Source organism: Sebastes fasciatus, chromosome 21 (genome assembly GCF_043250625.1).
Source record: "Sebastes fasciatus isolate fSebFas1 chromosome 21, fSebFas1.pri, whole genome shotgun sequence".
In the NCBI taxonomy this organism is placed as follows: Eukaryota; Metazoa; Chordata; class Actinopteri; order Perciformes; family Sebastidae; genus Sebastes; species Sebastes fasciatus.
The window spans coordinates 18,148,227-18,174,579 of NC_133815.1; the positions used below are offsets into that span (position 1 = coordinate 18,148,227).

At 43.7% G+C, this 26,353-nt stretch overlaps 1 protein-coding gene across 4 annotated transcripts in view; it reads left to right on the forward strand.

Moving 5' to 3' along the window:
* mpp7a (MAGUK p55 scaffold protein 7a) overlaps positions 1-26,353 on the forward strand; it is a 166,502-nt gene that overhangs the window by 43,471 nt on the left and 96,678 nt on the right. For all 4 annotated transcript variants that reach the window (XM_074622498.1, XM_074622499.1, XM_074622500.1 and 1 more), the window contains exons 2-3: positions 900-1,069; positions 18,734-18,852. In XM_074622498.1, the coding sequence (XP_074478599.1) occupies positions 1,033-1,069; positions 18,734-18,852 (156 nt within the window). In that variant the 5' untranslated portion in view covers positions 900-1,032. The remainder of the gene's footprint in view (positions 1-899; positions 1,070-18,733; positions 18,853-26,353) is intronic.

The following is a 26,353-nucleotide window of genomic DNA, read 5'->3' on the forward strand; positions in this document are numbered from 1 at the left end:
TAGCTGTGATCGATACCTTTCAGTGCCTTTTATAAGCTTATTTTTTAAATATTAAAGCCATGTGGCTGCAAGGTCTGCTTGATTATTTCTCCTTGTTCTGGGGATTTACCAAACTACAGACTGGAATGAAAGTTTCAAGTAAAGTCGGATCTGAAGGAAGTCAAGTTTAAAGCAAGTAACTTCTCAGTCCAGTCACGTTTAAATTAAGTCCTAATTTTTCTGATTTAAGTCTGACTCCAAGTCTTAATCCTACAGCTACCCTGTCTTATCCAAATTAACACATATTAGCTGTTCTCCTCCTGTTGTGGTTCTGGAGTTTATTGTACACTACTATGTGTGTCCGCACATGTTCATCCACTGCGGGAGGAGATTTCAATGAGCCGCAGGCTTTTCATTTGTGTTCTACATCCCCTTTCTTCCTGTCCCTGCTCTATCTGGCTTTCCAGTTGAGCGCCATTATTTACGAAGCGATGCTTTTCCACGCCTGTTTGATTTCTCACAGGTCTGTTGCATTCGCTTGCTTGCTTTCCCCTCTGCGGATAAAGTTTCCCTTGTTTCCGCTGGACGCTGAATAAAGTGTGGGGTAGCTGTGTGTGTGTGTGTTGCATGTATATGTGGGCGCCGGGTGAGGTGATGTTGGCTCATGTACAAAGCAGGATGTTCAGCAGCTTAGGAAAAAAGTGTTGGGTTGTAAACACCCAGAGTCAACTGTGAACGTGAGTCATTGACTGTCAATCGCTGGCTCGCCTACACACAAATACATATATATGCTAGTATGTATTCATATCCATGGCTACGGGTCGCTACGAGATCCCAGAACACAGAACACAGTGTCTGACTGACACACACGTGCATGCGGCCATTCTGCAAGTAGGCTCTAAAATCTTGTTCTCTCGCAGGGCTCCATGGCATAAAGCCTGTCCTCACATCCAGCTGGTCCCTGGGGAGAGCTGCCGAGGAGCTCGCTACTCTTGACGCCCCGCTGCCATTTTCCACAGCCTGAGGGGAACCAGGAAGCAGCCGGCAGGAGCCATGCCTGCCCTGGCCACCGGAGCCGGCCACGAGCCAGGTACTGTGCACAAACCCCTCGGCCAGGAACACAATTTCCCAAAACACGAGAATAGATCTTTATTGTCGTTGTGCTTAGAACTATGAAAATCTGTTTCTGCACAGAACACACAAAAACAGTAAAACACACTCATAAAAAGTATTTTGCTACTTTGATTCACATTTTTATGTCCACCATCAGTGCACAAAATGAAATGGAAATGAATACAAGCACCATCCCAGCCTTAAAGTTAATATTTAACCCTCTGAGACCCACAATAGACCCATTTTTTGTCTTTTTTTAGGGGGTACTTATGTCTCATAAGTTGTTGCAGCAATTTTTGGGTTGATACCATTTGTTACAAAGATTTGTTGCTAAATTTAACCATTTTTTACCACTCCACAATTGATAAAAATGATCAATTACCCCTCCAAAATACCACATTAAGACACCAAGACCTTGAGGAGCACCATAGAAAAAGCCATGCTGTAATTTGGTATCAACATTATTTGACATTTTGAGATTTCTGCAAGAATTGCATTTTTCGGCGATTAGATGGCGAGCACCCTTACTGTCAATCTACCTAGGAAAGCTATCCATCCTCTGAATGCTCTAAGTCTCTAGTTTGTGACTGTAAAGTTTTATGAGGCTGTGATTATCCTAGAGGTCACAACAGATCATTTTATACAGTGAGGTCGAATTACAAAAAAACTACAATGAAATGTCTACTATGGGGATGAACATCATCTCACATGATGCTCATTGGATCCACAAGAGTCTCAGCATTACGCTGATACCCAGTTTAAGTAATTCCAAGACTGATTAGGAACCCCAGTATGCAGAAATATTCAAACACATCATTTTAGAATAGGCGAAAATAACACATTTATACTGCCCCAAACTGCATGTGATCATCATAAAGTGGGCATGTCTGTAAAGGGGAGACTTGTGGGTACCCATAGAACCCATTTTCATTACATATCTTGAGGTCAGAGGTCAAGGGACCCCTTTTGAAAACGGTCATGCCAGTTTTGAGCATGAGTTTGGAGCATTATTTAGCCTCCTTCCCGACAAGATAACATGACATGGTTGCTACCGATGGATTCCCCTAGTTTTTCTAGTTTCATATGATATCTGTATTCGGTCGGGGTCACCCGCGATCCCACGGGTCTCAGGGGGTTAATAGTCAGTATATCCTGGTGGTGTGCCACTACTTAAATCTAATTTCAACTTAGAAATGATTAACTCTCATCTTGTCTAAAGCTGCTTTTTCTCGACCTTCCCAAACTGCGGTCGGAAAAAACAAACCAAAGTCCATTTTCACTTCATTTTGTTCACTGCCAAATGAAAAACACACCGTTGCAAATATTCGCACAATTTCCAGTTTAACAACAGCGACCAAAAATAATGTCCAAATATTTGTACTGCACTCCATCTCTCTGGCTTTCTCTGCTCTCTTCTGAGGACTGTGTGTGTGCGTTAGCGTGTGTGTGTGTGTGAGCGTGTCGGTGTGTGTGTGTGAGCGTGTGATGTCAGAATGAGAAACACGTCAAGCTTGTCAACGCCGAGACAGCTGCCAGAAATCACCACCTCTCCCCCCAGGAGCACTATCCTCCCCTCAGTCTGGCTTAATGGCCGGCTACATCATCACAGACGCACACATACACACGCACACGCACACGCGCGCACACACACACACACACACATAGGCAGAGGACCCAACAAACGCAAAAGGACAAAAGGAGGACAGACGTTATGGCCTGCTCTGATGGATAAAGAGTGTGTGCGTTTCTGCGTCCAGACTTTTAACAGAGTTACCGTAGCCCCCGTCGTCCTGGAAATTTGTGCAGACAAAGTAGAAAGCCAGACCGTCAATTACGATTAGAGTCATTTTGGGCAATTACCGGCGAGGGCTCGGGTTTCCAAATAAAACACGTAAAGACTCCTCCGGCCCATCTCCTCCGTTTCCCCCGTGATGGTCCTGTGAAGCTGTGTGTGCAGGTGAAACACGATGAACATTATGGATGAGCGTTAGCTCACCGATCTCCGGGCCTGGTGAAGTCACAAATGCTTGCGGGCGGTCTGGCATCGGGACAACGTTTACACGGGATACTGGTAGTATTGCTCTTGGTATCATAATAATACTGTTGAATTAAGAGATAAAGCTCCGTTATAGGATGATGGAAAATCTGTCGTATTTCTGGTGAGACAAACCTCTCAGCTCCATCTGTTCTTGGTCAAATCAGTTAGCACTTGAGATTTAAACAGTCTAGTAAAGAAAGCAATGCGCTGAAAATATATGAAGGAATAATTGTTGACCTATATACCCTCCCCTCCTCTACAAATACTTACTAATGATCTTAGTAGATTGCTCTGATTCTCTGGTATTAAGTTATACTGTATGATGTAGGTGTCCTTTCCTGTCTTACAGTGCAGTAGTTATTGCAGTTTTTGTGTCCTAGCTGAGTGAAATGACCATTAAAAGACTCCATACATGTATGTTTGATACCAATGTACGTATTATAAGTGATACTTTTTCAGAAGGTTCTTGTGTCTTCTCCTGAGAGCACTGATAGTTATCTATCATATTTAAAATGGCATATTTGCTCATAGATTTTGTGTGTTTTTCTCGTTTATTGATATATTACTTGAAGAATTGAATAAATTTTAAAGAAAGCTACAAACAAACAAACAAACAAACAAAAGAGTAAATCAGACCGAGTTTCAAACATAAAAAATGTCTATTAAGATGAGTTTAAAGAAGTGATGTAGAAAATGATTGATTACGCTGAGTCAACAGTGATTATTAGGCACCTCGAGCAGTTTACTTAAAAACAATTAATTTACTAATAAATAAACACATAATTAGGGAGGAGGATTAAACATATTATTGGGAATAAATTATGAATTATTAAATTATTAGTACAACATACTCTTAAAATATATAATCATCTTTATAAACTAGAAATCCAAAACATATTACAGAAAAAATGTTGCCCTCTTTGTGTTACTCAACAGTGATTCAGTCACTTTTTTCCTATTGTATTTAGCAAAAACATCAGAGGACAAATGAGAAGAATATTAGAAAAATAACATATGGATGTGTTGAAATGGTGTCTTCAAAACGCAATGAGTTTATTATATAACTGGAGGTAATCATGTCTACATTCTTGTATTTACTGCAGAAGACTTGTAGTTGAAGCAGCTGACTTGTAGTCTCGGTTTTAGAGGACGTCGTCCACATCAGCAGGACCCTCTGCGTACTGCTGGAGGTTTGGCATGTAGGCAGCAACACCTCTGCAGACAAGCATAAATCCACAGAGACTAACTACACCTCCTCCACATGTGGCGGCTGCCAATAACTACAGAGACATGACTGTATCTTGCCAGTACCTTACCGTCTTTTCATTAGCGGTCCTGCCATCTGCAGACCCCTCAACACCACCCTCACCACACACACAGGAGATGAAGTACTGTGCTGGCTCTTTTAACATTATGGGGGGAAATATTATCATTAATTTAACTATTCTTTAGTAGCAGCTCTCTTATTTCATCACCAGATTTGGGCAGGAGAACGTGTGTGTGTGTGTGTGTGTGTGTGTGTGTGTGTAGATCTTATTGAAATGCTCATTATTGGAGTGTTTGGAGAGCAAACACGTGGGCACATGTAAGATCATACCATCCCTCTCTCACTCCGTTCTCTCTCTGTCTCGGCCCAGATAAACAACGGGCCTCTGTGTGAATTAGATTCTAATAAATGAAACTAAAAAAAAAGTGAGTAAGAAAATAAACTTGAAAAACAATAAAATGTTGGAAAAACTGGCGTTAATATATGACTGTGGGGAGCGCTGGAGAGAATGTCCTGATGATTGGGTTACTGTGGACTCATTTCACCGTGCGACTTTTAGGTTTTTCATAAATGCTCTGGAAGCAGATTAATGGCGGGGCTTTGGTTGATGATGCTGGCGCTGCTCTCGGTGTTTGAAACATTTTGTCTGACTGTATCCAACGCCTACTCTCCATCCTTCAACATCCAGAGAACCCTGCCCTGCGCTTTAGGACGCCGTTATGTGACATTTTGTTGGCTGTTATTGTTGGGATCAAATACACAAACACACATTAATTCACATTCTAATAAGAAAATTAGCTTTTAATTGTGCAAACTAGGGCTGTCAACATACTTGCCAACCCTCCCAATTTTCCCGTTTTTCATTATCCTCTCACAGTTTCCTCCCGGGGTCACAATTCTCCCGGCAAATTTTCACACCTTTCCCCCCCTTTTTGTTATCTCAACCTGTTTCTGGCACTGTGTGTCGTTTCCCGGTGGAAGAGATGCTCACGACACACCATGTTTTGAGCTGCGCTCCCCAGCGTGCAGCGCTCTTAAGTCGGGCTTTGCTTGACGCAGCGAAAAGCCGTCATGGTGCGGCACAAGCCATTAGAAATAATGTGTTTTAGAGCGCAGTGGTGCTGTTGTCGTGTTGTGTCTGAAAGGGCCTTCAGTGAGTGAGAGATGGAGAGAGAGAAGGACAGTACTAAGAGAAAGAAATAGTGAATGAATGAATAAAAACTGATGAATATTTGTTTATACCAGAGATTCAAACAAATTCACGCCAGAGAGGCGAATTATACATTTTTCTAAAATTAATTAAAAATGCTGTTGCAGTATATTTATTATTTAAGTCACCAGAATGCAGGAAACAAAGTCTCTAAAACTCAAATTTTTCACTTGGGTTTTGAAATCATCCCTATTTTTGAGGTCGGAAGGTTGACAAGTATAGCTGTCAAAGGTACCGCAATAATAACACATTAACACAAATTCATTTTAAAACTAGAGCGAAGAGACGATAAGTCAACTCTGTGCTCAGATTAACCTGAACACTCTGTAACCCCCCCTCTAACAAAGCTATGCAGCTGCTCTCCAGGTCTTTTCTCTCCTCCAGGCAGCTGCTGTTTAGTCATTTCTCCTCCTGTTCAAGCGTGATGGAGTTTCGTTGTGGGCTCAGTCGGGGACAGATAACTGTTACGCCTCCGCTCAGTTTGGCTCGGCTCATCTCAGTTTATTTCAGCTCCCACCTTGGGATCTTCGGACAGACGAACCCAGCCCACTCCTCTGTCTGATGCGCACCGTTTATCTCCCCACTGAGCTCCATTAGCAGCAAGGTTACGTTTCGAGGAATTTGTTTAGTTTGTTTTTTTACATTGTGTGGGTGTTTTGCTGCATTTATACCAAATTCCTCTACCTACCCCTGCAGCATCACAGGATGTCCAATCAAAGTGCCACCTCCATGCTAAAGACTCATGTACAGAGACACAATAACACTGATCTAGAAAATAGGAATGTTGAAGTTCATCATTGTCCTGTTGAAATCAATGATGATTGAATTGAGCGTCTACTGCATACAATTCCACGTGTCTAAATATTTCTCTCGTGATGCGCAGCACTTGGCGTTCAGTTCCAACTTGCCCCCATCACTTGATGAGGGTTGTACAGTAATGGCAGTTCGCTGTCTGCAGATGAGGAGCTCTCTCAATTGCTCCTAACGTCCCCGCTCTCTCCCATCAGAGACCCTCCGACGTCCAACATCTGGTTTGTGTCATTCAGAGGTCAGCGAGCCTCCCGGAGTGAGAGTGGGTGTTTGCTCCTCGTAGCCCCATTTCCTCCCTGCTTCTGCAGTTCTGTGATTGCAGTTTTTGTGGCAGAATTTGTGGGGGAGAGGTAGAATGGGGTGATATCAGCGATTTAGAGCCGGAGACATCAGGACGAACAGCTAGATTTAAAAACTCTCTTGGCTAGCAGTAGTGGGCGATACCTCGCTATCTCTAGTTTCGCGTCTTCCGGATGAGTCTATATGTGATTTGCTCCTGTCTGCATTAGGGGTGTCACTTTTTTAATAACGCAAAGTTTGAGCAAATTTATTTGTTTGTTCTGTCATTATCCTGTAAAGCTTCTCCCAAAATAATACCAATGGGCTGCATATCTGCATATAAATCCTGCTTATCGTTGGTGGCAGTAAGCAATTTGTTAATTTTTAACAGGGGGGGATTCAAAATATACAAATATAATACGCTCTCATGTATTCTTCTGTAGATCAACTATTGTTGAGTCAACACACATGTAGGCACGATTTACTCTTCCATCTGCTTTTGTGTATTTTGTTTAAGGAAGTCTACATCAATTAATTGTAATTCATTTATAAAACCTCTGTATAAACTAGCTCATATGTGTGTTTTTGCAAGATTTCTGCAAATGTTTTCTTTCTGCACATTCAAAACACATCCCACATATTTGTGTTATCTGAGATGTCAAAAAAATAAATTCGTAATATTTTGAGAATTTTTTTTTAATAATTACAAGAGTAAAGTCGCAATTTAATGAGAATAAAGTCATAATATTTCAAGAAATAATCTACCTGTCCTATAGTCTGCTGTGCATGACGCCAATGGGCTGCATATCCTTGCATTTAAATCCTGCAATCTTATCGGTGAAGGCCTTTTTACAAGCCTCTGGCATGGGAGTATGGCGACAAGGTTGTCCTCATTAACCATGTTTCTTTATGTCATGTGTTTGTCATCTGATTTTATAGCTACCAGATTTTTTTAAACTCAAATATCTATATTGGTGCGAGCTTCAAAAACCCCAGTATCAGTCAGGCTATGATTTGTAGTTATGACTTAATGATTTTCTAAGAAAGCTTAACTTCATTTTATTGAACTAAAGAACTCAAGAAGAACATCCATGGAATTAAGGTTATTAATTGAATTAGATATATGAAACTGTGGCCATCCCTGCTCTTATTCCTTCTACTTGATTCAGTGAACAAGACCCACATTGGTTTGACCAACTTATTGGTCGTCGTTTGACTGACTGGCCTGCCCAATACTGCTGCTGAGTCAACTGCTTGCTGACAAGCCCCCCATGTGCCATTACAGTCGCTGCACAGTGCCCCTTTTTATTAAACCACACACCCGAGACCAGCCCCAAATCCTCGCGCGCACACTCTCCAACAGGCACTTCTAAAGAGCCCGATGCCCTTTTATTAACCTCATTAAAGTTAACGGTGTTATTCCAAGCCGTACCTGTGTGTTCTATCAAGGTTTACAGCCCCCGCACAGCATTTAAAGATAAGGGTGGTTCAGCCCATGCACAGCTGCGGAGGAGGTGGGCGACACTCGCATGAAAGACTACACATGGAAATCTTGCGATGGGACAACGCTTTTACCAGATCCGCTAATAACTTACTGGCTGCATGTGTGCATGTTTGTGCGGGGAGCGATGGATGAGCGATTCCAGCAATCGTATTCTCTCCAATCTTGATCTCCCCCTGTTGGAAAAGGTGATGGCTCTGTAATGATACTGAGTAATGAGATGCAGATATTCCTATAACGGTGAGGCATTATTGCTTCTCCATACACATACTCCTGTGCTGGACCAATGCATACATGGAAACACAAATCTCTGAATGATTTGAGTGATATGATAAGAATATGGACATATTGTTTTTTTTTTCTCTGTCAAGGTTAGCAGTAAATTTTTCCATCCTGATGTCAAGAATCCTGAGCATCTGGCCTCGGCCTGTTTCAAACATAGGGGAGGGTTGGAGGAGGACTTTGCCTATGGTGTGTGTGTGTGTGTGGGGTGGGGTGGGGTGGGGGGTGGGGGGGGGGGGGGGGGCTGTTCCATGGGGAGCTTCCATTTGTCGTGGTCGTTGGCCAGTAGCCGTCTCTGTGCCGCAGTGATACAGTACCGAAACACAAGGATTTGTTGCCACTGGAAGAGCTCCCTGTTTCCAGTTACATCAGAACTAAAATTTCCACATCATTTTAGCACAAAAAAACTCAGTCAAAAGGAAGCAGATGTAAAAGAAAGAAATCAAGTGAGTGCGACTGAGAGTGAGGAATGATGACTTTTATTTGTTTGAATACGAAGAATTCGCTCTGCTTTTTTGTTGAGGTAGGATGACATCCTCCGCGGTTCCCATCCAAAGCACACAGGCTACTAAATCGGTCATTGGCGGGCAGGACATGCTCACTTGCATTAGAAAGAACCTGAAAACAGCTTTACACACCATGTGCTCCGTCTGACATCCAGACAACGGGATGTTGAGTAATAGCCTGCAACTTTGAGAAGCAAGACGGCGAAGGATTTAGAATGTAAATTTAAAGCACAAATTTTCAAAACAGTGCCGCTTATTAATGTCTGATCAAAACGAAGCCTTTCGGGTGGTGTTGGCTTGTCCGCCTCTGACATCCCTAGAACACTCGCTAGAAATAAGTAGCTGGCCGCGGCTTTGGACAGAACACGCGGCGCCAGTGCCAGAGAGTCTGCTGCTGTTCCGTCGCCGCAGTAAGCAGAGGTGGCAGGTCATTTGGACGTGGCTAGTATGTTGTGGCTTCTGTATTTTGTCTACCGTGTTAGAGCGAATCTAAACTCAGCCGGCTCTGGCTGGGCCAAACATCGGCCTTTCATCTAAGTTCTCGATGGCCACTGCCAAACTCAGCCTTCCCACAGTCTTCAAGACCTTCCATCCTGGCATCTGACAAACACTGGACTGGCACTCCATCCTCTGCTTCTCATATATCTGTCTTTACGTGTCATCATCTCTCTGTCTGCCCAGATATTTCTAACCTTTCGTCTCTCCTCCGTGTTTAATTTGTCTCCCTTTTTATATCTTTTCTTACATTGTATATCATTTTGTGAAGTTTAACTACTGAGATCTGGACAAGATACCATGCTCCCGACTTTCGCTGCAGCAGCAGCCGTGTTGCAGGTGCTTCCACTCACTTGTCTGCGGTGTGATTGTTAAAAGCGTTGTAGCTGAAAACACCGCTGGCTCTTCGGGGGTTGCTGACGGATCCTGCAGACTATATGCGGCCAATTACTGCTGATTAGACTTGTACTTTTGTCCCGAGCTCTGTTTTCAACGTGCTGACAGCCCTTTTGAAGCATAAAGGTGTGACGAAGCACGGAGCAGAGGAAAAGGGCGAGGCGCTCGCTACGTGATATTCGATGGCATCTTGGAAATAAGATGGAATAAAATAAATCCTTTTTGAAAAGCTTGGCCTCGCCTGGCTCTGAAATGCAACTCTGATAAGGTTCCTGCAACCTGGATTCTGTTTCGCTCCACCTGAATGAAGCATGATCTCAGGGAAGGGCCACGGATTCTTTATAGGCCCTGAAATGACACCCATCCAGAGTTCAGCCTGCGGTAGTGAAACAGTCGATATATGATCGGAGTGACGGTTGATTGCACCTGGACTGGCCCACTGTACTTTGCTGAAGTCATTTTTCCATGCCATGGAGCCCTAACTAACATCTTGCAAAAGCCACTCGCTGTTTTTTTCTCCTCCCAAACGATGGAGTTATTCAGAGAGCGTGACACTGAAACATCAGTGAAGATGGTATTGGAGGGCTCAGTCCCCCTGACCTTGTTTTAATGTGGAGAAGTGGTTTGGTCTATGGAACTGCTAATGGGAGGTTTTCTGGGCTTTTGAATGGAGCACAGATTCCTGCTGTTACGTTCACGGGCCAGTACCCCTCTCCACGCTCTTCCACAATTATACCCCAAGTAGAACGCTGCTGGACTCATTGTAAGTTATGTTTAAAGATCACAGCGTCTGCTCAGCTAATATATCTTGTAATACCATATAATTTGATGTCTGGTAGGTGATGCCTCAACAGTCGCATGGTCACTTAAAGGGATAGCTCGGGTGTTTTGAAGTGGGGTTGTATGAGGTACTTCTCCATAGTCAGTTTATTACCTACAGTAGATGGCGGTCAGCGCGCCTCCAGTTTGGAGAAACAGACAGATAATGTACTGCTGTGGACGGGGGCAGCAGCAAAACATATTTTCAGTTTAAGTGTACGCTGTATTTACCTCTTCCACCGGCGTTGGTTTGTCTGTCTGTTTATCTGTCTGTCTGTTAACAGGATTACTCCAAACGTTCGTGATGGATTTCAATGACATTTTTTTTAGGGGTTGAGATGTGGCACAATGAACAATCATTTAGATTTTGGTGGCCATCCGGATGATGATCCTCCTATTTCCTATTTTTATTCAAATATCTTGAGGTCAGAGGTCAAGGGACCCTTTTGAAAATGGCCATGCCAGTTTTTTCTCGCCAAAATTTAGCGTTATTTGGCCTACTTCACGACAAGCTAGTCTGACATTGATGGTACCAATGGATTCCTTACGTTTTCTAGTTTCATATGATGTCAGTATCTTCACTCCTCACAGCTTTACAACTGAGCCCGCTACAACCTCCGAAATATTAATATCGCAAGTTGCGTTAAAGAAATTAGTGGCGTTAAAATGAATTTGCGTTAATGCGTTATTATTGTTAACCTAAAATGAACTGTTATTTTCAATGGAGTCATGTTGCTTTGGCAAGAGCATAGATAAAGGCTTCATTTCCCCATCTGAAACATAGACTGTATAGCCGTCTGATGAGAAGGTAAACCGGTGAAAATATTTTTAATATGGCGTGCAGTTAAACTGATTTAGATTTCTTTAGGTTGGCCTTTCTTTTAGGTGGCTAAAATAGGTTTTGCTGCTGGCCCCGTCCACAGTAGCACATTGCTTTGCTTCCATGCTGGTACTCCTGTCTGTTTCTCCAAACTGGGTGCATACCGACCGTCATCTACTGTAGGTAATACACATACTATGGATAAGTACCTCATACAACCCCACTTCAAAACACCCAAACTATCCCTTTAATCCAGACAACCACTGTTCCCTCTGATATTCCATGCTCCTGCGTGCTACTTCAGTAGAAAGAAAGTTTAAAAAGGGGGTCAGGAGCTGGTAGTCTTCAGGACAGAGCAGAAGCTGTATGGAGGCAGTGGGCTGATGACATATCAGTCCTGTGTTGGCTGTGAACAAGTGGCCCTAAACACTTCTCCTTTTGTTTGGCATCTGACTCGGGTTAAATCCATCTTCCCACCCACTGTCTGTCTCGAGTGTCTCCCTTCGGACGAAAATCGTGTTTACATTAGTGCAGGAATCATCATCGCTTATTTCTTGCTATTTCAGAAATCCATCACTCCCCGGCCTTTTCACGGTGCTCCTTCGTCTTTAGTGTCATCATTCTTCTTCTGTCTGCACACATGCTTTAATCAGATGTTATTTATTTCAGTAGATGTTGTTCTTTCATTGAGTCTTGCTTCAATTATTTTTCCTTTCGCTTCTCTGTCTGCCTTTGCTATGCTCGCGGCATCCTTTCCTCCTCTCTCTCGGGTGGAGAATAAAGAGGTTAATCAGGCCTTGAGTGGATTAGGCTACACCGTCTGCAGCTGCTTCTCTTACTGCCACCCGTCTACCACCATTTTTTTCTGTACAAATGGCCCTCTCACAAGGCAGCGTTTGAAATACTGACTTGCTAAGAAAGCTCCCACATGTTGTCACAATTCTCTTCCCCCCCCGGCAGTCTGGTGAGCCTCACGAACATTGTGCCTCTCTATATGTCCCTGAAAGATATATGAGGGAGGTCAATAACTCATTCGGCACTTGGGAGAAAGTGCAGGGGGGTGGGGGAAATTGAGTCGAAACCCACCGTTCATTTCCTGCATTCGAACAAGTTCATTTCAGGCGGACAGTTTGTCTTTCTGTATGTAGTTCGGTTACAAGATGGAAGTGGGGTCCCCCCCCTGTATCCGTGCAGTACAGTCCTCACATGTCAAGTTATGGACAGACTGATAAATGCGTCTCCCATAGCAGCCCATGTGGCCGAGTGTGGCGTGTAAGTAAACAGTGGTGAAGTTACAATGTCACGGCGAGGGTCATATTTTACACCCATGCAAACTCTGTGTTTCTAGATTGATCCCTGTAATTTCCTCGTCTTGCGCTGCTGTAGAAAAAAACAAAACAAAGTCGTTGACCTATGCGACCGGCAATTTGATGCGTATCATGTTTAATGCATTTCATTGTCTGGGATTGTTTTTGTGTTTTACATAAAAGGGATCTGTGAAAAACACTGTTATTTTCTTTAACCGCTGTAGAGGTGTGGGCGTGAGAGGGGAAGTGCTGTTTGGCAGTTAAAGTGGTCACTTCCTCAGCTTTCGGAGGCCCTGGCCTCTCCGGTTTCTCTGAAGACTGTTTCGGCCATCCTGCGCAACATCATGCCGGGCTTCAGGACCTCTGGGCTGGGCCGGTCCAGCACTAGCCACAACAGAACCTAGTGGTCCACTACAAGACACTGCCAGGTCCGCTACACACAGCCGCCGCACGAGAGGGTCCAGAATAGTCCGGCCAAAACAAATCAAATGAAGCCAGACCAGCCCGGCGAGAAACAAGTCGGTCCACCCTTTAGTGGTGAAGAGTTGGCGCAATCTCGTTCCCTTTCTTCTTCTTCTTCTTCCCCCCCCTCTCTCGTTTTGTCTCCCACTGTCTGTGCTGGACACGGTTTCTGATGTTACAGACCTATACATGCGTCCATACATCTGGTCCTGGGTTTACTTCTCTTTCCACTTTTTATAGTGTCCACACAGTGTTTTCACCACCACTGTGGTTGTTCTTTGGCTCATTTCCTCTCTCTCTCTCCCTTTCTGCCTCCATTTCTCCTCTGCGCTTGTCCAGCCATACATTCTTATATTTAATTTCAGCTTTGCAGAGTCCTTGTTTAGCTCTTGGTCCCTCTACAGCTCTTTCTGTTGTTGTTTGAAACTGTTTTTGCTCTGGTTCACAGGGTTCAGCCTGACATAGTGACCCCCAGAAAGACAGCAGAGCACAGTGGTAGCTTGTCTTTTTATCTATTTTCCCCACTATGTTATTATTTCTGATCAGCTAATGGAGCGGGCTGTTCCCACACACTGTTCGTAGTTATATCTATGAAAAGCAATGCACTGTAATTCGTATACAGTATATGTATTTTTTTTAGTATTTAATCCATGTTATCGTGAACCAAGAAGTATAATTAGCGTCAAACTCTGCATAAGGTGCGGTGCATGAGGTCGGGGAGTTCTCCCAGGAGTTCATACCCCGTGGGAAACCAGAAGTCAACGTTGATTTATTTGTCATGCAACTTCCGTACTTAAGTGACGCCACTTTTGTAGTTATTTTAGCCCAGACGTTGACTTATTTGTCACGTAACTTTCGAACTTAAAGGGACTGTTTGTAACTTTTTAAGCGTATAAATGTACCGGGCCCGGACACATGCGCGTTCGCATGTGGCCGGGCTCACTGCTCCTCTGCCTGCTTGCCTTCACTCAGACAGCGCGCGTTCTCGCTGTCTCGCTCCACCTCTAGACGTGAACGCGCGCTCACTCCACACTGCAGAAGAGTTAGTAGCTCTGAGAATATCTAGTGAATGTACAGTGGACGTTTGTGCAGAAATAACTGCTGCAGCTCCTCCAGACCAACAGAGGTTTTCCTTGTCTTGTGAAGTGACGGGGCTCTGCAGCGTGTTACGTTATCAGCGGCACCCGGTCGGAGACGGTAACGTTTCTCTTCCTGCTCAGCCCCGGCACCGACCCGCTTTTCCTGCCTCAGCCTCCGGTGTCTCCCTCCGGAGAGGGAGACACCGGAGGCTGAGGGAGGAAAAACTAGCATTGATTCATGGAGAGACCTGCGTCTGGTCAGCTAACATTACTGCCAAGCAGGTGAAATATAGAGTGATATTGTGGTTTTAGCTGACGTGTGTCGCCACACTGTTTTGAGCGATGCTCGTTCATGTCTATGTAGAGCGAGCAAGCGCGAGCCCGACGCTGACTTTCGTTGAATTCACTGCCACAGGTGTCGCTGTTAACAAGCAATTCTGAAAGTTACAAATAGTCCCTTTAATTGACGCCACTTTTGTAGTTATTTCAACTCAGACGTTGACTTATTTGTGATGTAACTTACATACTTAAGTAACGCCACTTCCGTAGTTATTTTGACCCAGACGTTGACTTATTTGTCACGTAATTTCCGAACTTAAGTAACGCCACTTCTGTAGTTATTTTAACCCAAACCACAATCTTTTCCTAAACCTAACTAAGTAGTTTTGTTGCCTAAACCAATACTCTACTGAAATACTGACAAGACTAATGTGCGGAGATTGCCACGTGTTGCCGGACATTCGTAGGAGAACGCACGAAAAATGAGTAATAACTTTTTGTAAGATATCATACGAAGCCGTTGTATGAAGATACATGAGTTGATGTGTTTTCCATAATGTGCCATTGGCACATATCACACAGCCGGTTTAGGTTTTCCCAGCATGAATAGGGAGGAATTGTTGTCAGAAGGAATAAAGAGTTGAATCATTGAGAGCGTAGACAGGAGGGGAGACTTCGCACCTACCTGGGGAGAATAACGCTCAGGGACTCTCACTCTCTCCTTCCCTCCCTCACTCCCTTCATCCCCTCCTACCTGTATCTCCGCTCTGCCAATAGTAATGACATTACCATATCTCCTCACCGCCCTTCCTACACCCCTCACCTCATCCTATGTCTCTTTAAATCTTTCTTTATATATATATATATATTATGTGAGATGTTCTTTTGGGAGTTTCAAGTTGTAAATGATTGAGGGTTTCTGGTGATGATGACCACAGAACCGGGCGTCGGATGATCACATACCGGGGGGGGACAATATCACACACCGAGCTTGAGTAAAACCGCGGGGGTCGCTGTAATGACTGGTGCACATGTGTTGTGTGTAAAACCTCTTTCTTGTTCAGTGGCTTTTTCCCTCTCCTTCTTTCTTTACCACAGAGCGGTTGTAGCAGTGAGGTATGAGGCGCTAACACTACACAGAATCCGCGTTGCGAGCTGAAGAACAGGGCAGGAATATCATCTTGATGTATCCTGTGCGTCGGCTCAAAGGTCTCGGAAACCACCAAATCACCTCCAAATGGAAAGCAGAGGGTCGAGAGTGGCAGATGACACTCCATCCATCTGACTGCCCAGCAGCAGCAGCAGCAGCAGCACATGACATGAGCTGAGTTAGTCAGCCGCGGCTCTCCCGCCAAGTGGTCCGAGCTGCCAGCGCACACTTGCTCTTAACCCAGTGAGAGAGTGCGCCAGTTCAGACAGCCAGTCAGTCATCCAGCCAACGACGTCAACCATTGTTTTCAATCAATCATTTTCAGCTATACGAAAAATACTCCAGTGGTGCTTTCTTTTCCTTCTCCTCCCTCCTTCCTCTCTTTCGCTCTGTCCTCTGATGAAATACGCTCTCAGAAAGGTAGCCAAGCCGCCCGAGTTTGTTTTGACGTCTCGATGGCTACGCCGTGAACGTGTTTAGAGTTTCTTCACATGATCGGTGGCAGTTCAAAGCGTTTCAACCACCGTGTGGTTGTGTTTGAGGGGTTTCAATCTGGGGGGGCATTTATAAAGAGGTCTTTGATGCATATAACCCAGCTCGACTACGCTCGGTATGGGCCTGACCTTTTAATGTATCCCCGGGTTTAGTGGATCACAGCCACCCTGAAGGCCAGAACAGAGCAACAAACAAGTATCTGCTACTGCTCTCCATCAGTTCTGCTCCAGGACTCTGTTGTGTTTGGAAGGGACCACGCTTTACTTGCTGGTTTTGTGCTTCGCCTCCCCTCTGCTTAATCTTGAAACCATCAGCTCCCCAGCCTGGTTCTCTGTAGGTTGAATTTGAAATAGTCATTTCTTTTATAAGCTGGGTGAGTACAGCCTGAAAGGCCTTACAGACTTCAGCATGTGTCGTTCTGAAGGGTTTCAGATACAGCTATACGGTGCTGCCGACCCGTGCACACTGTTTCTCTCACTGTCATCAACACGCATTGCTCATGCTATGGTGATGACCTGTATATATGGGCCACATAGGCCTGGAGAAATGCAAATGTCTGCTGTCCTTGTGAGCTCATGGCATCTGTTGGTATACAGCCAGGTCTGCTCTCTTTACTTACCTAAAATTCTGTAAATAATAAGGTTATTTTAGAACAGTTCAATTAACATTCTTTCAATACAAAGAATACTAGGGATGCACCGATCCAACTTTTTCAGTCTCGATCATTCTGTTATGTGTGAGGCAACATCAGGCTTGACTTAAACATTGCTTTCCTAACTTTGTAAAACATAATGTAACAAATAAATACATAGATATACATTTACTGAAGTGTTATTTATTATTAAAATAAAAAGTCTTACACCAGCAACTTAAAAGAAATCTTCAAAATGAACAGGAATTACGATTCAAGTGTAAACTTTTTTAATGCAGCAACAAATTGGTCAAAACCTAAAATTCCACTATATAGAGCTATAGCAATATCATTTACATGGGTACACACATGCGTCCGCCTTCACCTCCAGGCATATATACTGTATATGTTCATGCATGCTAACCCATGTAGCTATGTTTTTCCTTCTGTCAGAGTCCCTCTCTTCTCAAAAACATCCTCCATATTCCTTATTTTGTGAGTTCCCTTTTCCATAACTTTTACTTCTTGAATTAAACTTTTCCATTTTATAAAATCAGTTTTTTTTTCCCCCACCCTTTTGTTATTTGTATCAGTACTGTGATTCTGAGTATTCTAAATAAGTAACGTTCATCTTTACCGAGACCAATTGGGGGTTTCCCCGAGTGTGATATGCTCTGCTTTTAAATACAGAGTTTTTTTAAAAATGTCTTCTATAAACTTAAAAACTTCTGACCAAAACAAATTCAATACACTGCATGTGTAGAAAATGTGTAAATGAGTTGCGTTACTTTCGCCACAGTTTCTCCCTCATTGAGATCTTGGATTCCTGAGGTTTTTCTAGTTTCATATGATGCCAGTATCTTCACTCTAGCTTTAAAACTGACCCCGCTTCAACCTAAAAATTGCAAGTTGCATTAATGCCTTAAAGAAATTAGTGTCGTTAAAACAAATTTGCGTTAACGTGTTATTATCGCATTAACTTTGACAGCCCTAATACAAACATAAATTGAACTGAATAGATATTTGAGTCAGCATCGGCCCGGTATCCATTATCGGTATCGGTGCATCCCTAAAAATACTGACATAACCGGCAGCCACATAGAATTCATCATGAGTACTTCTTCCAGAACTTCTGTTTAGCAAACACACGTGCTCTTTATCCCAGAAATTGATTGTTTGCAGGCATGAAGGATGTGCGGATGGAAAGCCTCTCGAGGCATGTGTGCCATCTGTTTGGTTAAAAAAAAAGATGGTTAATATTGAACTTTTCAACTGATCCAAAAGTGGAATTTCTAGTTGCCTGACATACTGCATGTTTGGCGTTGTTTCTGATTGGGGACAGAGCAGCAGTGTTCCTCTAACAACAGGAAAGACTGGGACAATGGTGGGAAGTAGAGGCTGGGAGGGAAATGCTTTATTCTCTCTATGTTTCCTTTTCCTATCAGTGACCAGTGGTGTTAGAGTGTTTTACTGTAGTTTGTGGCACTTTCAGGTGTTTATGTGTCTGTGTGTATTGGATGGGTGCATCTGAGGAAGAGACAAAGAAACAGAGTATCCATAGATGAAAATGATGATGGGTTTGCCTATAAAAGTAGTAAAGGCATTTATGTGTATGTTATAAATGCATTTGTTGTCTTGACTGTGTACACTATATGTATTCCAGCACACGTACAGCACTTATGCTCTTTTATGTATTATTAAACTACAGATGTATGCACATCTGTTTGTGTTGTTTTGTGTGTGACTGTGCATGCATGTGCTCATACCTCCCACTACCATGCCGACCCTCTGTTTCCTCTTCCCCCCCGTCTGCAGGTCTGTATGAGCTGCTGGCGGCTCTGCCCTCCCAGCTGCAGCCCCATGTCAGCTGCCCCGAGGACAACACCTTCCTCCAGGACATGTTTGGGGAGAGAAGCCTCCACTCGCTGATCAAGGTAAAACGAAACAAAAGGCGCCTCTTTTCTTTTAGAGTTATGTGTTGATGTTTTGCTCAGTGGTTCAGTTAAGGTGTTTTTCAGCTTTTCATACCCACGCTGCTATAGCTCTTGTTGTCAAAGAGCAAATTCAAATCCATCACAGTTGAGGAACTTCAGTTTTTTTATAAATGCATACTATCAACCTGGTGATTTACGACTAGTGATTTTAGCACTGTAGAAAATCATGCTCTTGCAAATCCTGTGTTCTTTAACCAGCATGTAGTTATACTAAACTTTGTGATTTAAGGAGTGACAGTTATATAATGATGAATAATTCCATTTAACCAGCATTCTCACCACAGTATCTGCAATTTTTTACGTATCTGCATACTAACGTACTGCATAATACATACTCGATCAGTATGTACTGCATACTGGCTAATAAATGAACCATTTTACCAGCAGACTGTTCACACTGAAGTATGCTCAAGCGAAGGCCGGGCCGGTCTCAAGGCACCCAGCCATCTCTGAAAATGTGGCAGCGGTGTTATTTGGATAAACTGACCACATATTGGGACTCAAAATGGTTACTTCCTCGCCTGAAAACATATAAAAACTAGGGCTGTCAAAGTTAACACAATAATAACCCGTTAACGGACATTGTGATTTTTAATTAACCTCTTAGAAATCCAACGGCGGCCATTGAGCCCGGCCGCTATTCGATATTTCGGAGGTTGTAGCGGGCTCAGTTTTAAAGCTAGAGTGAAGATACTGGTATCATATGAAACTAGAAAAACCTAAGGAATCCATTGGTACCAACCATGTCATACTAGCTTGTCGCAAAGGAGGCTACATAACGCAAAATTTTGGTGAGGAAAAACTGGCATGGCCATTTTCAAAGAGGTCCCTTGACCTCTGACCTCAAGATATATGAATGAAAATGGGTTCTATGGGTACCCACAAGTCTCCCCTTTACAGACATGCCCACTTTATGATAATCACATGCAGTTTGGGGCAAGTCATAGTTAAGTCAGCACACTGACACACTGACAGCTGTTGTTGCCTGTTGGGCTGCAGTTTGCCATGTTATGATTTGAGCATATTTTTTATGCTAAATGCAGTACCTGTGAGGGTTTCTGGACAATATTTGTCATTGTTTTGTGTTGTTAATTGATTTACAATAATAATTACATACATACATTTGCATAAAGCAGCATATTTGTCCACTCCCATGTTGATAAGAGTATTAAACACCTGACAAATCTCCCCTTAAGGGACATTTTGAACAGATCAAAAAGAAATGTGTGATTAATTTGCAATTAATCACGATTAAATATTTGAATCGATTGACGGCCCTCATTAAAATGTAATAAACTGACATTTTAATAGCTTTTATCCTGGCTCAAAATCTCATAAGTCTGACGGCCGGGGCCAGTTTCAAGGCACCCCAGCGCCAGCGGCTCCACCACATCTCCAAAAACGATTCGCAGCAAATTTCCAAACAGGCATTATTGGTTAAACTGACCACATATTGGAAATCTAAACGGTTACTTTTCTTGCATGAAAACACACTACATACTCAAGTTTACGTCATTATGAAAAGTATGTTAGTATGCGATTTCGAACACCGCCAAAGTCTCCTGCATGTGTTCAGAGATGACGTTCCAATCCAGAGGCAAAGAAAAAGAACATTTAGGTGGCTGGCTTCAGATAAGTGGATATCATTTGCTGTTTTAATAATAGATATATATAGAGTAGAAAATATTAAATAGTATGAGAAGTTATCACAGGCTCAGGCCAGACAGATAATATCTATTTTAACACTGGATCTGGTCTGTAAAGTCTATATTACCCACCGTTACAGTCACATCCTTCCTCTCCTGGGACTGGACAGAATCCAAACTCTGTCTCCCGCGACCCCCACCTCTCCAATTCACATAAAAAAACACACACTTTGCTCAATCCTTCTTTATTCAACCTCCTTCCGTGCAGTCTCATTCATACATTACAAAGTTTATTGTCATTCCAACAGCCTACCCACCCAGATCCTCTAACTCCCCCTCTGCCAGCGTGAATGGGCCTGTGGTCCGGTTACTGCCTGTTAAACTAGATAGCTGCAGAGTTTAGGGAGAAGATGAGCACATTTGATATCTTTATACGCTAGCAGACAGACGGAGGTAATGAATGTAACACATTCTGTCTGCCCGAACCTCATCTTCACTTGGGATTCTCTGCAGTCGGCAGCCAAACTCCTTCTTCTTCTTCTTCTCCTGCTACTGGAGAGGGAACAGGAGGGCTTTTGTGCTTTAAACCAGCTTGTTTCTCAGTCACTATTCAACCAGCAAATGCATGTAACAACTGCTTCAGCGCTTTCTCTAGTTCACTGATGTAACTGAGAATGCTTTATTACTCAATTTACTAAGAAAACGTCCCTAATTGTTAGAGCTACATTTGACTGTATCCTTTGTATATGGTCTCCATTTTGAAAGAATGCCCAACGCTGTTTTCCTGTGCTGGCATGATATATTTCCCCCTTTGGTGGTCTCTCTCTCTTTCTCTTTCTCTCCAGCCAGAATCATTATGTCACAGAGACGATTGAGAGAGAAAAATGGGCATAATTGTCATCCCCTCCCTTTTTAGAGAAATCTTTTCTGTGTAAGCATGTTTGTTCAGGATCCAGGGTTGTAACGCGCCAGCGTGAGCGTGTAAAAGTGCCTGAATTATGGCATACCTCAGACGCTGAAGCAAAACCCCGATGTCGGGACTTGAGGAAACCAGAAGGGTTTCATTTGATGCCTGGATTGTTATGGATGGCCAAAGAATAAGGCCTCTCGAACATGGATAATGATGGGCAGGGCCTGCGCATGTTCAGGCTCTCGTTCTCGCCGGCCCCAAAGAAAACACCGCGCAGTGTGGGGCAGATAGAATGATGCTAATGAAGGTGGCATTATGTTTCTGTGATATTTAGCCAGGCGTAAGGGTGGAGCTCCCAATTCACCTAACCACCCCTGATTATACCTAGCTAAGCTTTCAAGAGGAACTCAAAGGGGAGAACGTGCAAGTGCAATGTCCTCACAGGCTCTTTACCTGGAGGGCAGAAAGCTTTGCACCAATTGCTAGAATAATTTTTTCCGTACATTGTCAATTAAGTGGATACTTTTCCTCTGTAATGTTCCCCAGAAATTGAAGAGGACCTATTATGCTTTTGTGCTTTCCTTTAGTGTGTTATATCGTTTTTTGTCCATGTAAAAGGTCAGCAAAGTTACAAAGTCCACGCCAAAGGGAGTTACTCTCCCCCACAGAAACACTGCTCTTGAACTGCCTGAACCTCCTTTTCTTCTGTAACGTGGTGATGTCACCAAGTAATATATTTGCACAATACCTGCCTAGCGGCTAGTTTCTAGTTAGAGCAGAGCTGGAGCGGAGTCCGAAGAGTTTGGTTCAGTTGACCAATCACAACAGTGGGCAAGCTGACCAATCAGAGCAGACTGGGCTTTTCGGCTCAAACATAGTGTTTCAGAGGGTGAAAAGTGGTGTTGCAGCACAGCTGGTACGACAAAAATAAAGTGTTTTTTTAACCTCTTTAAGATGTAAGAGAGAATCTGAATGGAAGATAGTTTGTGATATAAAAAATCAGTGTTTTTTTTTTGTCAAATCAAGACACATAAAGGAACGGTTAGGGCAAGATGGACCAAAAGATCAACAGGTGGATCAGTGCAGCATCGGCAGAAATTATGCATTGTACTGAACTCCACTTGGGAAGATGGAGCTAAGCATGAAGGGCAAACTCTCAATTCACCAATCAGTTGAGTAGTCACCGGAAGAATTAAAGGTGCAGTGTGTAGGATCTGGCGGCATCTCGCGGTGAGGTTGCAGATTGCAACCAACAGAAACTCGTGTAGAGAATTGAAGTAGCCGACACAAAAACGTGAAAACGCAAATGTCCCTATCTAGAGCCGGTGATTGGTTCCGTTTTGGGCTACTGTAGAAACATGGCAGCTGGCTCTGTGAAGAGGACCCACTCCCTACCAAAATTTGTTTTCTTTGCATGGTGTTTTTGGGCTCACCTTTTAGGGATAAGGTGTGATGAGCTTCACCTCGGCTCTTTTCCGTTGAGAAGAGCCAGTTGAGGTTTTTCAGGCTTCTTAACTGGATGCCTCCATGTAGGTATTCCAGGCACGTACATATGGGAGGCGACCTCAGGCCAGACCCAAAACGTCAGGGATCCCATCTGACCTTGGATCACCTTAGAAGACGCCAATTGGAGCTGGAGAAATTAGCTAAGGAGAGGGAATGTCAGGTTTACTCTGTATAGCCTCCTAAGTGCCGATGGATGGCTGGATGTACAGAAAAAGATCTCTCTGCAATACCAACAATACCAAGGGCAAAAGGCGGTGAGATCTTGGAAGCAGTTCCTCCATTCTGTCTTTTTTTTTTGTTTAAACTGCTTACAAAGGGAAGCCCAACAAATTGAGCTTAGCGATTGTCGAAAGCTGAAATGTCAGATGTGGGTGTGCATGAAAGACTTTTTGAATGGCCAATGATCAACTCCCTAAATGCCTCTTCGTTCATTTGCCAGCGAGATACTGAGTGGCTCTCACTTTGGGGCCCGTGTCAGTGCAATTCAGTAAGTATTAGTTAAGGTCTAAGCTAATGTGACCTAATTCACCATTGCTACCGTGGCAGAATAAATACCGCCGATACAATACAGTGAAAGTCATGTCTCGCCGTCGCAGCCACAAAATGATCAACTACGTCAGTGCAACATCAAAGAACCACATTATTTCTCCACCACATTGAGCCTGTTTTGAACCTATTTCCTTACTCTTCCTTCTTTTATTCAACGGCGAGAAACCGAGCTGCTTTTAGCGTCTCTTATCGTTACCGTGGAGGCATAAGTGGAAACTGCCCCGCTCCAGACAAGCAGAACTACGTGTTTCCTCTGCTTTCTACTTGGTACTGAGACGTGAGCCAGCCTGTCAGCTCGTGAGCCAAACGGACAGACTCTGAAACACACAGAAGTACAGAACAACCATCTCGCCTTACAGCAGAGACCGGCACTCAGACGCAACATTCAGGTGAACATGGCTAACGTCAGTGGCACGCCATTAATAAAACCTTAATTGTCCCCTTCCTCTAAAGCCCCACCACCAAATCTCTACAGATTCCACCTTTTTTATTCCACAAGGCTGTGAAGGGGATACTTTAGGAACGGCTAAACAGCAGAGAGAAAACACACACATCATGTTAATCTGACAGGCTCGGCAACCCAGGTCTCTCATATGGAAACGCTCAAGCCTCACCTGGGTAATTATGAAGCATCAGTTACTGGTCAGCCTGTCTGGAGGGAGAGAGAAGGACCAGAAGAAGAGGTGTCAAAGATAGAAAGAAAGACAAGAAAGAAGAAGACCTACATGAAGACTTAAACCAGTTTCTTTCTGTCTCTCCTCACCTGCCCTCGTCGGATGGTTGGGACGGCCTCTCGCGTCCCTCCTAATCCTATTATGTCACAGAGATGATCAAATATTTTCTAATAGCGTCTTTCAGCAGGACCCGGGGCTCGCAAGCCCGCCTCACTTTGCAGACTTTTCATCGGCATCAGCATCAGAGCTGACATGTAATGCGAGCGCTGGCGTGTATAGCTAGCATAGCTAAAACGACGCAGACAGTTCCCCTCTTTTCAATTAGAGGGAGTTACTCGAGTGTGCTTTCTATAAATTCCACCGCACTCCCTGTTCCGCTGCCAAGTTCCAGCTCCGCAAAAAAAGCCACAGGAAATATAATACAATATTCAATTTCCACCTGCCTCAGGTGGGGCTCTCCTTAAAGACCAAGTTTCTGTCAGCAGGCCTTTAGCCAGGCCCCGAGATCCCTCATTTTGTGGTCAGTCAGTTTTCCCTTAAACTCTGCTCCTGTTAGTTGCTAATAGGCTTGGCACTTGCCACATTGTTACACAGCAACATTGATGCGGGCTTGCCAGTGTGTTCTTCAGTGCTGAAGGCCTTTAATGACATGTAAAGGTGCTGCTGACGCTTGTACCCAAGTGGAAAAGTTTCTGCTATTTTTGGTAAATGAGCTCATTTTCAGACAAACTGGACTGTATTCCTTGAGCACCAGACTTGGTATCCCATGAATAACTGGATCGCGCTCTAGGTAGCCCTCTCCAAGTTTCATGACTCACCCTGTAATGTCCGTCAACTCTGCTCATAGACAACAACCACAGACTTGCCCTTTGGGCACCTATCTTATCCTTTCCACACCTCACCATGCTCCAGGTCCTCGTTACGAAAGAAGATCACGAAAAAGGAAATTGTTCTAAACCTCTCACCCTGCTGCAATAACTCTCTGTGAGTCATTTAAGCCCCACACCCTGCACGCAGCAATAAAACCTGGCTAATCGTCTCTGCTCCAGGACTCAGCCTGTAAACCTATACCACCTCAGAGATCCACTTGTACTGTCTGTGGTCAGCACGTCCTGCGCTCTGGTCGCCTCTGATGTCTGTATTTATTATTTTGGGGGAACGGGAACCCCTCGCGGGGAGTTAAGCAAATACCTGCAGGCTGCTTTGGAGAAGAGAGCTTCCATCCTTGAAAAGAGATGACCTTCATATTCATCTAGCCTCCTGTGCAACTCAGCGTAGATTCTTGTATTCTTATTTGGTGGGGATTGTAATTGAAAGAACTCTGCGCAGATTCCGGCTACAGGGATTCAACTTGCATTTGTTGCTAGAAAATATTGTCTCCAACACGAGCCTGGTGGTTATTAACGGTTTGAAAACCTCAGTTATCCCCTTCCTTGCAATGTTATACTCTGCACTTAGGTTACCTTCCAAATATTTTCCTAGGAGTTTAATGGTTGACTACAGCATGAAGTCGAAAGATCATGCTCAATGTCCACAAACAAGTGCCTCTGAATTGAGCGAGAGGAGCTAGACGAATAGATGATGGATGAAGCCAAAGGCAAAGTTTTGATAGGGACAGGGTAAAAGAAGAGGGAAGCTCTTTAATACAGCAGACAGGCTACAGTATGGCCCGTTGACTACTGAACAATCTTGAAACTCATTGATTTGAACCATGTCTACAGCAGTGAGGGGACAGTGAATATGAGTTGAGGCCTGCGGATCCACCAGTCCCCATTCTATCAGTCAAAATGTCTGTATTGGTAATCAAGGAAAATCTCTGGAGTCATCCCACAACCATTATTCCAGGTCACTTTGGTTGACCCCCATTATGTATTCCTCAGGGGGGAAAAAAAAGACTCAAAGTGAAACCAGAAGGTCTACACAATACAAAGCCAATCTTAATAGGACATGGAGCATAGGAGCAATACACAAAATATGGAAAATGAGGGTCATGGTGCCATATAGTGTATTTATGGCTCCCATATGGCCCGAGAACTGCCTGAAGACATCATGGGCTCACCTGGAGCTCTTAAAGGTAGTCCTCACTAATGCATATGTTGAATTGACTGCCTCAAAAGTACTCAGATCTATCTGATTCTGTGAGTCAGATGCATCCT